Genomic DNA, 13607 nt, shown 5'->3' on the forward strand with positions numbered 1-13607 from the left:
TACACGAAGCCATGGGAAATCTTTACTGCCTTGTTGTTCAAGCAATGCCAAATCATTAAGGGCAGATTTGGGGGTGGGATGAGATATAAAATTTTCATTTCATCTTATTATTACATCTTTTTTAAATTTTCATAAAAAATATAATAAAAAATTCAACTTTTTCAAATCCCAATTAAACTTTTTCAAATCTCAATACAATAATAATACTAAAACATAATATTTTAAACACTAAAACAAAATACAAAATTCTCATCTCACCCTCCAAACCTGCCCTTAAGAACACTCAAAGCCAATTTCTATGGGGGAGAGAGGAAAGCCATAAACGTCTGCTGAAATTTCACTTAAAAAAAGACCATGCTACTTGGAAAAAAAAACCAATGAACTGGTAAACTGAACTAAACCGGTTCTGAATTAATTCGGTCTGGTATCGGTTCCATTTTTTTCAAATCGGTTGAAATCAATTCGGTTTTGATTTTCCTTTTTCTAACACCGGACGAGTTCATATAAATATATATTTTTAATTTTTTATATAACTTTTATATTATATATAATTTTGATATCTAATATATATAATTATATATAAAATAATCTTATATTATATGTTAAATTACTAATTAAAATAAATTTAAAATTTAAAATCCTATATAAATAATTATATATTATCACTATAGTTTATAGTATCAGTAGTTATACTAATACATTATTATTAGATATTATAATATACAATAATATATCACTATATTATATATTATAATATATCATTATAGCCTATAATACAATTATAATATATATTATAATATATTACAATATATTATCACTATATTATTATATACTATAATATATATAGCTTATTATATATACTATATATATAATATACCGGAGAAACTGGACCGAAATCGGTAAAATCGAAATCGGTACAAGGGTGTAACTGGTACAGTATCGGTTCTTCAAATTTCAAAACCGGTGTATACCAGTTTGATTCTAAAATATGTCCAAAATCAGACTGACCCGGACCAGTTACATCCCTACTAAGAGCTAGTTTGGATAGTTGGAATATTACATAATTCTGTAAATAGTAGTGAAATAGTCTCTGAATAATAGTGAAATGGTTTAAGTTAATATATTTTATTGGATTTTGGGAAGGGAGAGAGAACATGTTGAGTAAAAATAGAAAAATTCTACTTATCATTCCCTACATCATACTCCAACTAGGGGTGCCGATATGTAATACGACCCGTTAATCCAACATGAACACAACATGATAATAACGGGTTTGAGTTTAACCTTAATGGGTTTGTGTCAAAACAGGTTGACCCGTTAAGGCACGATTCCTAAACAAGTTGATAATGGGTCAACCCGTTATGACATGTTAAGAAAGTTAAAGTTATAATTATACTTTTATACTTAAAAGTAAAATTGTTGGGATTTTAATTTTGATATTTTTATTGTTTGGATTGTAATTTTGGACTAGTAGTTAGTTTTACATTTTTTTTTATAGATATTGTGATTTTAATATTTATATAAAATTATGCTAAACTTAATCAAGTCAAACGAGTTAATTTCATGTCTGTTCAACCCATTTAAATAAAACGAGTTAAAACGGGTTGGGTCGTGTCGTGTCAACCTGTTATATATATATTTTTTTGATAAGTAAGAGTAACCTGTTATATTAATGGGTCGTGTTAAGATTTGAGATTTTGACACGATAAACTTAACGGATCGTGTTCGGGTTGACCCATATAGTATAATATACATGTCTTGACACGACACGAATACGACCTGCTAACACGATTTGACACCCCTTGTCACTAACATGCAATTTGTTATTTTTGTCATTATATTTAAACACACATATTGATGTGTAAATATGTGTGTTTAAATAGGAAAAAAATGATAAATCATATGAAAGTGGTGTGGAGATGATAAGTAGCATTTCTCATAACTATATTATAAAGTTAAAAAATTGTTAAATATTATTTTTATTTTGAAGTCTGAAAATATTGTATTGATTTTTGTATCATGTCTCCTGTAGTGACATCCATACACTTTACCATAATAGTTACACTTAACTTGTGAGTTTTTGGGGTCACCACTATTTATTTTGGTGAAGTGAGAACATAAAATTGAAAGTGATTTCTCACTTGGTGGGCGCATGGGTGTAGGGGTAGGGGTAGTGGTAGCAGTTTTGGTAGAGGTAGGTGTAGGGGTAGCGGTAGCGGTTTCGGTTTCGATAGGTGTAGGAGAGTTAGCACCAACGCTAGTGGTTGGGTTTGGCTTACTATCCATTCTCGCTGACTCACAAAAACCTGACTTGATAACATAATGTAAAAATCACATAACAATTAAAATAATACAGTCATGAATATCAAAACAATTTTGGGGTTTCAATCCGAAACCCCAAAATATCTAGGGGTTCAATTCTGAAACCCCTAACATAATTTAGGGTTTCAGGTTGAAACCCTAGATACTCAAGCATAATCACACAAATCACATCCATGCTCTACAACACACAAATTACAATCCTCATCATCCAAATCTATTCATCAATCTCGTCCTCTAAATCCAAAAATCAGGACACAATCCACTGTAAAACTAAAAAAAATTACTTCAGATACATACAGAACCTAAAGGGAGAGATGCTCGACAATGGCGATAGCTCGACAACGATGACGGATGATGAGGGTGCAAGAGTGAGAATCTAAGATATAGGGAGTGACGAAGATTCAGATAAAGAGAGGTCTGAGCGAGTGGGGGCCGAGAAGGGGAGTTTTAGGCTTTCAGTAAAATGATGTCGTTTTGGCAATACTCAAAATAATGTCGTTTGACTATAAGTATATATTTTTTTTAAATACACATATGTATATATATATATATATATATTGGAGTGAGGCGGGGAAAGGCAGATGGGGGCCTAGCCCGTCTCGCCCCTGCATCCACTGGGTGCCAAGATGTTGGTGGATTATCTAGTCGCCCGCATCCAGCAGATGGGGCCCCTACCCCAACGAGGCGAAGGCTAGACGGGGTGGCGGGGGAAGGGCCTCACTACCCTTTTCTAAACCTAGCAACCTAAATACTGATGAATTTAGGTTTGAATAGAGTGGGAAACAGTAATAGTCAAACACATGCCACATACTATACATAGGGACGAATGTGTATACTTCTCCATGCCTTGTTAACTTGGACAAGACTCTTTAATCTTCTCAACACTTCTATAGATATCCTCTGAGGAAAAAGTAATGATAGAATACAACCTGAATAGTCGTGAAGTATTATGAGAATACTCCACTACACAAATAGTCGTGAAGTATTATTAGAATGGCCCCGTTTGGATACAGAAATATTCTCAACCCATCCCATCTCATCTTATCATTATAACTTATAATATTATAACAATATTTTATTCAACTAATTTAAAACCAACTCATTTCATTTTATCTCATCTCACTATCCAAACCAGCATATGTATTTTTGAATTGGGTAACTATACCCTTACATTTTCTCTATTACCCCTATACTGCCCAGCTGGCTACCTTTTTTTTCTCTTGTCTTTTGCCCTTTGTGATTCAAAAACGTTATCAGAAGCTCACGACCAGTCTCCCCTTTCGCTCAAAAGCCCTTTGTGTCTTCGATACCGTGTATCTCGATTGACCGTCCCCTATGTTTTGCTGCTAAAAGGTTGGGAAAATTAATTAATGGCATTTTGTTTACTTAAGTGCTCTTTGTTTGGTGAAAACGTAAATGTGAAGTATCTGGATGTTTAAATTTTAGATCCAAATTGTTATGGTTAGGGGTGTAACCGGTCCAGTTTGGTTTGATTTTGGACAAAATTTGAAACAGATCCTGTATGCACTGGTTTTGTATTTTCAAGAACCGATTCCGCATTGATTACCTCCTAAACCTTCCAGTTCAATTTTTTGGTTTTAATATACTATATACTATATTATATAATATATATAATAGTATATTATAATATATAATACTATAGTGATAATATATTGTAGTATATTATAATTATATTATAGACTATAGTGATATTAGATTTTAAAATTTAAAATTATATTAATTAGGAATTTATCATATAATACAAAACTATTTTATATATAATTATATATTATATATAAAAATTATATACAATATAAAAATTATAATATATATATAAACCGGTCCGGTTCGGTTTTAAAAAAAGAAAAATCAGAAGCGGACTGATTTTAGCCGATTTTAAGAAAAATAAAATTGATACCAGACCGAACCAAATACACCGGTTTGATCTGGTTTACTAGTTTTTTTTACACCCCTATTTTAGTTGCCAAAATTCTTAGATTCGCAAGTCGCCAACAAATTAAGAAAACCGTTCTCCCATCAGTTTCGCAAGATTCTGTTGTGGAATTGTAGATGATAAATTCAAAATTAGTTAAGCTACCTATTTTTCTTATATTTGTGGGTGTCCAAAACGCGCCCTTGCTTCGTGTGTTTTTCTTTATTGTTTGTTCATAGTGCCCTATGACTGGGTCAGGTGAAAATTGCAGGAAACATGAGCTTGACGACGAGGGTGTTTTTGAATCTCAGGGAGAAAAGGCTGGCTCGAAAGGAAAAGATATATTCAACTTCTTACTATTCATATAATTTTACATATTTTTTTTAATTTTGTTTCTTTTATTAAATATTTAATATATAAATAATAAATAGAAGAATTGAATTAGTTTAAACAAAATAAACTCAAAAAAAAAAAATATTAAAAATTTTAAAAACTTTAAAAAAAAGTGGTGTGTGAAAATTGTGTAACATTGCTCAAAAAAAAAAAAAAAAAAAAAATTCACGTTGGCTGTGGTAGTAGAGAAGTTTAGAGCATTAGCATTGGATTGATCATCTTATTATTCAAACTTTGACTAATATGTAACTTTTTTATCTTTAGCTAATCATTTAAAACTTGAAGTATACATTTAATTAGTCATCACACTCTCTATAATAATAAAATTTTATTATTTTTTAATTAATTTATATTTTATTTTCATAATCTTCAATAACCTCCAACAAATCATATTTATTTTTATTTTCATAATCCAACAATCTATAATATAATAATCTCATATATATATATGATAGTAAAATCTCATATGAATAAAAATATCACATCTATAATACAAAGTCTGGAAAATTTTGTCATGTACCGAAAGCTTTTTTCAGGTTTCCTTTGCACGTCGATCCGTTTGAACCACGTAAGTTTGGTTTCAGCCATTTTGTCTCTAGACGAGGTTGATTTATTTGCCAACATCATTTTTTGGCATACCTTTTGTGTGGGACGCGAAAGGAACCAATAAAGTACAACGTTTTACGTTAAAAAAAATCTGAAACCTCTGTTGGACTGAGTACTCTCCAAGGATAACCGTAGCTTAGCTTTGTAAAATATTTAACTTTTAGCAAACGTTTTTATTGACTCTGTGTCCGGATCCAGACTTCAGAAGGTTGCTCTTTAGATAAGGAATACCGACAATCTCACCATGATGGCCAAAATATTTTCTTCCATCTTAGCCGAACGCACCTGATCTTTTAAGCTGGCCGGCCCCATATTATCATTGGAAAGCCATGAGTCATGAAAAAAGATATTTTTTTTAAAATCCCATTTAGATGATTAGATGAGATAATTTTAAATAAAAATTAAAAATTTAATAAAATATTATTATAATATTATTTTTTAATATTAATATTAATATTATTTTAGAATTTAAAAAAATTAAATTATTTATTACATTTTGTGTAAGAATTTGAGAAAATTATAATGATGAGATGAAATGAAATAGATTTTTATAGTTTCTCAATCCAAACAAAGCCTAACTCGAACATAGTATTTATATTATTTAAATAATAAAACTTGATTGGTAAGATTATAAAATTTATTATCCAAATCAAAGTATGCCACTTTATTAAAAATATTTTATATTTCGATTTGAGAATAACTTTTTTGAAAAATAAGACTGAAGGTGTAACATCATAAACAAAACTATTACAATCAATTCACAGCGTGAAATAAAATAAAAAGAAATGCATGGTTCGTGACTTTGTTCCTTGAATTTTTCAAGGAAAACACCATGAAAGGGGATGTATACAAGTACCAACCTTGACGATCAGCAGTTAGAGATCAATGCGATGGTGTGGCTAAGTGCAATAGAGGCCAGAGAGAGAGCTCAAACCTATTGATCTGATACACAAGGACAAACAGAGAAAGGAAAAGTAGTTATAATAATTGATCTGATCATGTTGGCCTTGTACGTAATGGAGAGGGAGAGGGAGAAAGGAGCCACACTACTCCAATAAACCATTTCGATAGGGCATCCATAGAGTTTTTTTCGAGAGAGAAGTACTGTATTTTTTAGAGTGAGAAAAATAGCATAAATTCGACTTTTTCTCATTGATATATATATATATATATATATATATATTCTTTAAAGTTTTGGTATTTGAATGCTGAATGTAAATACATTGGATGGATCTTATATTAATATTTATTACTCATTTAATATTTTTTTAAATATTTATACGGACAATAATAGGTGTTGTTTAGATATATAGTGAGTTGATATGAGATAAGTTGAGATGAAAATTGAATAAATTATTGTTAGACTATTATTTTTTTAATATTATTATTATTTTAGGATCTGAAAAAATTAAATTGTTATTTGTGTGAAAATTTTTAAAAAAATTTAATAATGAGATGAAACACTTTTACTAGGTGTGTAAAATTAACCGAAAAATCGGTCTGGATTGACCCAAACCGGTGGAACCGCTAGTTCCAAAACCGGCCAGTACCGGTCTGATTCCGAATCTATACTTTTTAGGACTATATCATTATGACTATATCACTATGACCCTATATTATTATATAGTATTAATATTACTATTAATATAGTATATAGTATTAGTAATAATTTAGTATCAATGTATTATTATATAATATATAATATATATTCCATAATGCATAACATATATAATTAGTATCACTATAATATATATATATATATATATACACTATATGTAGTAGTAACACTATAATAGTATAATATCTTATAAGAATTATAGAATAATATATGTAATAGTATAGTTAACTTAATATGTTAGTATTAATATCACTATAACTATATATATTATTAATATCACTATTAATATAGTATATAGTATTAATATTGGTGTTGTTTATAGTTATTTAGTATTATTGTATGTTTTTAAAATTAAAAAATTGGTTTGAACCGAACTGAAATCATTAAAATCGAAAGTATCGATTTAGATGAATAACTGATACGCAATTGATTTTTTAAAATACAAAATGAGTACATATTAATTCAATGTTAAATTTTATCCAAAATAAAACCAGACCGATTACCCTGACCTTTACTATGGCTAAATATTCGAACATCCCGTCCATCCATTATAAACGTCCTCGAATGTTTGAGGAAAAAAATAAAGGATATGCATGGTGACAGTCGGTTTGGGATCCATACTCTTTCCTTGTACTTACAGATTTTTTTATTATTATTTTTGTAGGATTGTACTTAAGATATTGGTTGAGTGCCTTTGGGTAGATTCGTTGGCCCTCTACTACAAGTCAAACATGATTGCTTATTTACTTGGATTCCAAGTCGAGACTAATCAAAGAGTAACGAAGGAGACTTATAACCAACTTATATAATAATAAAAAGAGAAATAATATTTATAATTTTAAAATATGTAAATTCAACGTATTTTTTTTAAAAAAGAATAATTTTATATATAATTGTGAAATGTATAAACACCGTGTAATCATTTAAAAAAAATAGAATTTACTATTAAAAAATTAATTTTTTATATAAATATTATATTTTATTAATTTTTTTCAAAACGATTACGCGATGGTTACATAATTCACGGTTACAAATATCTTTTCTTTTTAAAAAGTTTGAGTAAATTATATGAAATTTACATGCAAAATAATTTCTTCAATGATGAAATCCATCTTTTTGTAAAATAGAGTGCATAATATTTGTAAATCTTAAAACTCTATCTACCATTATTTTAATTAAAAAAAGATTTTTTTAACTTCAAATCATAAAAAGGGACCCATGTAAATTTCGAAGGAAATTACTTGATACAATTTAATAATGTATATAATAGTTTAATAGAATATTCCAAAAATGGCAATGAATTCTTAAAAATCATGCTTGCTTGAATGATTCTAATCAAGTAAAAAAGAAAGAAATATCTTGGAATCTAATCCAACCGATTCTCTACACGTTGTGGGCTCACATCGGCATAGGCTTACATCCCATATTATATACACACATATTAATATCTAAGATCGGTTAGTAAAATATCTCCTTTCATTTTATTTAATCTAATTATTATAATTATTTTTAATTTTTATATAAAATATAATAAATAATTTAATTTTTTAATTTTAAAATAATATTAATATTAAATAATAATTTTATATAAAAATATTTTAATAATATTTAATTCAAATTCAAACTCTCTTTTAATAATATTTAATAATTCGTAACCAAACCAGCTTTCAAAAAAGACAAATGCCAGGGAAGCCAAAAACTGATTTTTTTTTTTAACTTGATGATGAAGAAAATATTATTTAATAATATTATAAATATTTTAAAAAATATTAAAAAAATAATGTAAAAAAATAAACGGAAGGCAAAACGAGCTCCCTATCAATTTTTCTTCAAAAATAAATTTCAAAAAATGTACAGGTGCCCACTATGCACAGCGAGTACCACCTGGTTTTGTCTCGAAATATCTTCATGTTGTATGATTCATCTGCCTACTTATAAGACTTACACCCCAACAAACCCCTATCATTTGAGCTCTCTATCCTGTTACTACTGTCAAAAGCAGCACTCCAAGACTACCAAGCTGCAAGCGTGCTTGCCGAAGAAAAGACAGCTAGCTAGCAGCGAAAGGAAGAAGGGAAGAAACAGTAAAGAAAACAAAGAGAGAAGCAGATTGAGGTCAGAAGAAACCAACGATCATGAGAAATAGTAACCACCTGATTGGGTTTCTGAACTTCTTTACTTTCCTCCTCTCGATCCCAATCCTCGGAGGTGGAATATGGCTGAGCACCAGAGCCAACAACACCGACTGCCTCAAGTTCCTGCAGTGGCCCTTGATAGTTATCGGGGTCGCCATCATGGTCATCTCACTCGCCGGTTTCGCTGGCGCGTGTTACCGGAACACCTTTCTGATGTGGGTTTACCTCTTCGCCATGTTCTTCATCATCGTCGCGCTTATAGGGTTCATCATCTTCGCCTACGCTGTCACCGACAAAGGGTCCGGCAAGAAAGTGACGGACCGGACGTATTCTGAGTATTTTCTGAAGGACTACTCCGGCTGGCTGAAGGATCGCGTCATGGATGATAGCTACTGGTCCAAGATTAGCTCCTGCATAAGGGACTCCAAGGTTTGCAGCAAGATGGGGAGGACTGTTGGGGGTGCTCCCGAACCTGCTGAAACGTTTTACCTCAGAAACCTCAACCCTCTTGAGGTATGCAGAAATTATCTTTCATTTTTACTTATTCGGTTTTTTTTCTTATCATCTTCGATCTGGGAATAGCTTGAAAGAATTCATTTTTCCCAATATTTTCATAAAAGAGCTCGGATATTAATTTTATGGGTCTCGTTAGCATCAGAAAATAATTTATTAGAGAAGGCTTTATAGCATTTAAAACACCATTTTGCATTTATTTTCAAGGTTGCAACAATATAAAAAGAAAGCAGTTATTTCTTATTTGCTGTTTCATGCACTTTTTTAGAAATTTTTTTCACGCAGATTTCCTGTTTGATGTTTCCGTTTTCCTTTCTATTTTCTGGATTTCACGGAAGTTTTTTCTAAACTTGCAAATACTGGTTATTCCTTCCTTTTTCCGTTTTGGTTTCGCTTAGCTCCACAAATTATCTTATTTTACATCATTTTATTATTATAATTTTCTTATAAAATATAATAAATAATTTAATTTTTTTTAATTTAAAAATAAAATTATATTTTAATAATATTTTATTTCTCATTTTATATTATATATATAAAAGATAAAAGAAAATATTTGATAATGAAATGAGATTTTAAAATTGGATAAGATATTATTATAATAAAATATAATTATTATTTAAAACGTCAGTAACGAATTTTCGTATTTAAACTATTATTAAATTTTCGTACTTTAGTTGGCCACACTGTGGCGGTGGGCTTATTAAGAAAAGATCTAACACTAATAAATATGTATCAGTGTGGGCAAACTGTACTTTTTTTGCATTTCTAATTCGGGGATTAGATCTCCAAATTTGATTTTAATATTTTTGTAGAGTTTTTTCATATTTTAAGATAAGCAGAGATTAGATCAAGATGCTTTTTTTAGAGTTTAGTTCGGAATTTTGTAGACATAAATTGAATTGTAATGATTTTAATTGAGCATTTAACATTTGTATAAATAATAATAATAATAAATATTTTATGATACAATAATATTTATTTCATTCAGTAGTCTTAAAATAGGATAAAAACTCTAAATGATGCCAATTTTAGGGGTGCCCAGCGGCCCCGCCCGGCTTCCGCCCCGCCACCACATGGGCGGAGCGGGCTAACCCGCTCCGCCCATGTGGGGGCGGGATCCCCCGCCCTGCATAGAGAGAGCATAGCGGGGGCGGGGGGCGGGATGCCCCCGCCCCACATTAAATTTTTTTTTTATTTATATATATTAAATAAATATATTGTATATAGATATACACAATTTATAAAAGACTTAAAATTATGGTGCGGGGGAAAAACCCCCATCACCCTCATGGGGGAAAAACCCCCATCACCCTCATGGTGCGGGGCGGGGGGCGGGGAGGGGGTGGGGAAACCCCCATCACCCTCATGGTGCGGGGCGGGGGGCGGGGAGGGGGTGCCCCCACCCCGCACCATGCGGGTAGCACCCCTAGCCAATTTCATGCGCTATCTAATAATTTAGAGTAATGCTACAAAAATTTACATGAATCTCACCTTAGGTAAACTGAATAAGAGGCCCGTTTGGATAGGAAGATTGAGATAATTTTAGATGAAAGTTGAATAAAATATTATTAGAATATTATTTTTTAATTATTATTATTTGGACAAGTTGAATTGTTTATTATATTTTATATAAAAATTTAAAAAAATTATAATAATAAAATTAGACGAAACCGTTTTCATATTCAATTTCCTCTTTCCTGTTTGCAGCCACAAATTTTTGTTGGGTTGGATAGCCTTTGATGATCTGTCCAAATGACTTTACTTTTTAGGCCGAATATCTTTTTTTCTCTTTTGTTTGGTTGCTTTTTTGTTTTTGTTTTGATACGGCTATAAAATTCCAAGACACATTACAAACAGTCGGGGGGGTTGGAATATCACATCATTGGATCGCGAAGTTGCCTGCCTTTCTCTCAATCAATCCCGCCTTTTTCTCCCCAATTATAATTATCAACAACGTGTGAGTCTATTAATGACATGATAACATATGGCACAGGTTTTGTTGGCAGTCTAAATCCTATCATAGCCCTTTTGATTGACATATTGAATTTTTTTTTTTATATTTATGACATGGAAAGCCTCACAATTATAGAAAGTAATTGAGGAAAAATAAGAAAAAGAAAAGTGTTTTGAGGCCATGAATTACAAAAGTTCAACCTTCAACCTCTGGTTTTTTTTTTGGGTACAAGGTGGTTGTTTAGTCAGTTGCTACATTCAAACAAACAGATGTTGGATTATTTCATATCTTATCTTTAATAAGCTTGGCTTGGACAGTGTCTTTCAATCTTGTCTCTGTCTTGTTTCCAAGTACAGAAATGAATTGTAATAACCACACTATATATGTCTTAACAAATATACACTGGTTGGTCTTGTGATATTATAGTCTGGTTGCTGCAAGCCTCCCACAGAATGTGGCTATGTCTATGTTAACGAGACCTTTTGGAGCCCTGGAGTAGTGACGGGTAGCAACCCTGACTGCACTAAGTGGAACAATGATCAAGAACAACTCTGCTATTCCTGCGACTCTTGCAAAGCTGGTGTGCTGGCCAGCCTCAAGAAGAGTTGGAGGAAGGTCTCTGTGATTAACATTATTGTGTTAATCATCCTGGTAATCGCTTACGTGGTTGGTTGTGCGGCATTTAGGAACAATCGCCGGATTGATAACGATGAACCCTACGGCGAGGCAAGGATGACAAAGGAACGACCTAGTAGAATCCATCTTTAATTATTACAGGGGGAACAAATAAAGCTTAGTTTGTCAAGGATGTATAATGAAAGTTTTGGTATTCCTTTTAAGGAGGGATATGGCTTAACTTGGGAGTCTTGGACAGGTGAAGTCGGTTCGTTTTAAAGTTTGGTTGTTGTGTATGTTAATAATTTCAATGTCTTTTTGGTTTTTATCACTCTTATTTATCACTTCTGTAACGAAAAACTTTTATTAGTGCATGGTGGAGGGATTATGGTGGAAAGGTGAAGTTGGTTCGTTTTTGATTGATGTGCTATGTATTTGTGTATGTATGATGTATCATAGATGACCCCATGAAACTAATACCATAGATAACATTCATCGCCAAAGCGGCATCGTTTAAAATGTTTAATATTGTAATGACATGCATCTACATCCTCTAATCAATCTATTTGAGTCAACGGATAAAGCTTATTTATCATTCAGAAGGAACAAAGGATAATAAGCAGCTCAGAAGTAAGAAGAGGAGCCAGGAACATTACATTTGGGAGTGACGGATAAATACCAATCCACAGGCATTGGAGAAACCGTTGTTAGAACACAACCAACAGCTTACTAGAAAGGAAATTAAGGTCCTGTTTGGATATAGAAACGGTTTTATTTTATCTTTTCATTACAACTTTATCAAATTCTAATATAAAATATAATAAATAATTCATATTTTTCAAATCTTAAAATAATAATAATATTAAAAAATAATATTTTATTCAATTTTCATCTGAAATTATCTCATATCATTTTTCATTATACAAACGGGGCCTAAAACTAAAATAAGATAGGTGGGGTTTGAATAGGGAGATGAGATGAGATATTTTAGATAAAATTTAAAAGTTGAATAAAATATTGTTAGAATATTATTTTTTAATAATATTATTATTTTGATATTTAAAAATTTTAAATTTTTTATTATATTTTATGTGAAAATTTGAGAAAATTATAACAATAATATGAGATGAGATTGAGTGATTATTGAATCTAAACTGTATACTAACTAGACTATGTGCGGTACCTACTTGGTTCTTCTTCCCCTTTACCAATGTTTACATCATGTTTTTGGATAAACAGAGTCTTTGAACTTGCTTTCCCAAGAGCTTCTTGTGGCCTGCATCAACATATTTGGCATTAGACTCATTCTAAACACTGTAGGAAAGGAAACAGATGTAAAAAAACAATGATAATAAAGTCAAAGTAAACAAGAAATAATTAAACAATTAATCACACAACATAAATTTACGAGGTTCGGTAAAATGTCTACATCTATGAAACTGTAGAGAATTTTATTATGTTGAGGAATTACAAGGTACACTTTTGGGATGATTTTTCATTGTTCAAAAAGGTCAT

At 31.0% G+C, this 13607-nt stretch overlaps 1 protein-coding gene across 1 annotated transcript; it reads left to right on the forward strand.

Annotated features, from left to right (window-relative positions):
- The first annotated feature begins 8763 nt into the window (after window positions 1-8763).
- LOC108989646 (tetraspanin-3-like) lies at window positions 8764-12515 on the forward strand. The gene is made up of 2 exons (XM_018963326.2): window positions 8764-9520; window positions 11904-12515. Exons 1-2 carry the CDS (start codon window positions 9008-9010, stop codon window positions 12243-12245), a joined length of 855 nt encoding a protein of 284 aa, XP_018818871.1. The 5' UTR covers window positions 8764-9007; the 3' UTR covers window positions 12246-12515.
- The last annotated feature ends 1092 nt before the right edge of the window (window positions 12516-13607 follow it).

The sequence above is a fragment of the Juglans regia genome, chromosome 14 (genome assembly GCF_001411555.2).
Source record: "Juglans regia cultivar Chandler chromosome 14, Walnut 2.0, whole genome shotgun sequence".
In the NCBI taxonomy this organism is placed as follows: Eukaryota; Viridiplantae; Streptophyta; class Magnoliopsida; order Fagales; family Juglandaceae; genus Juglans; species Juglans regia.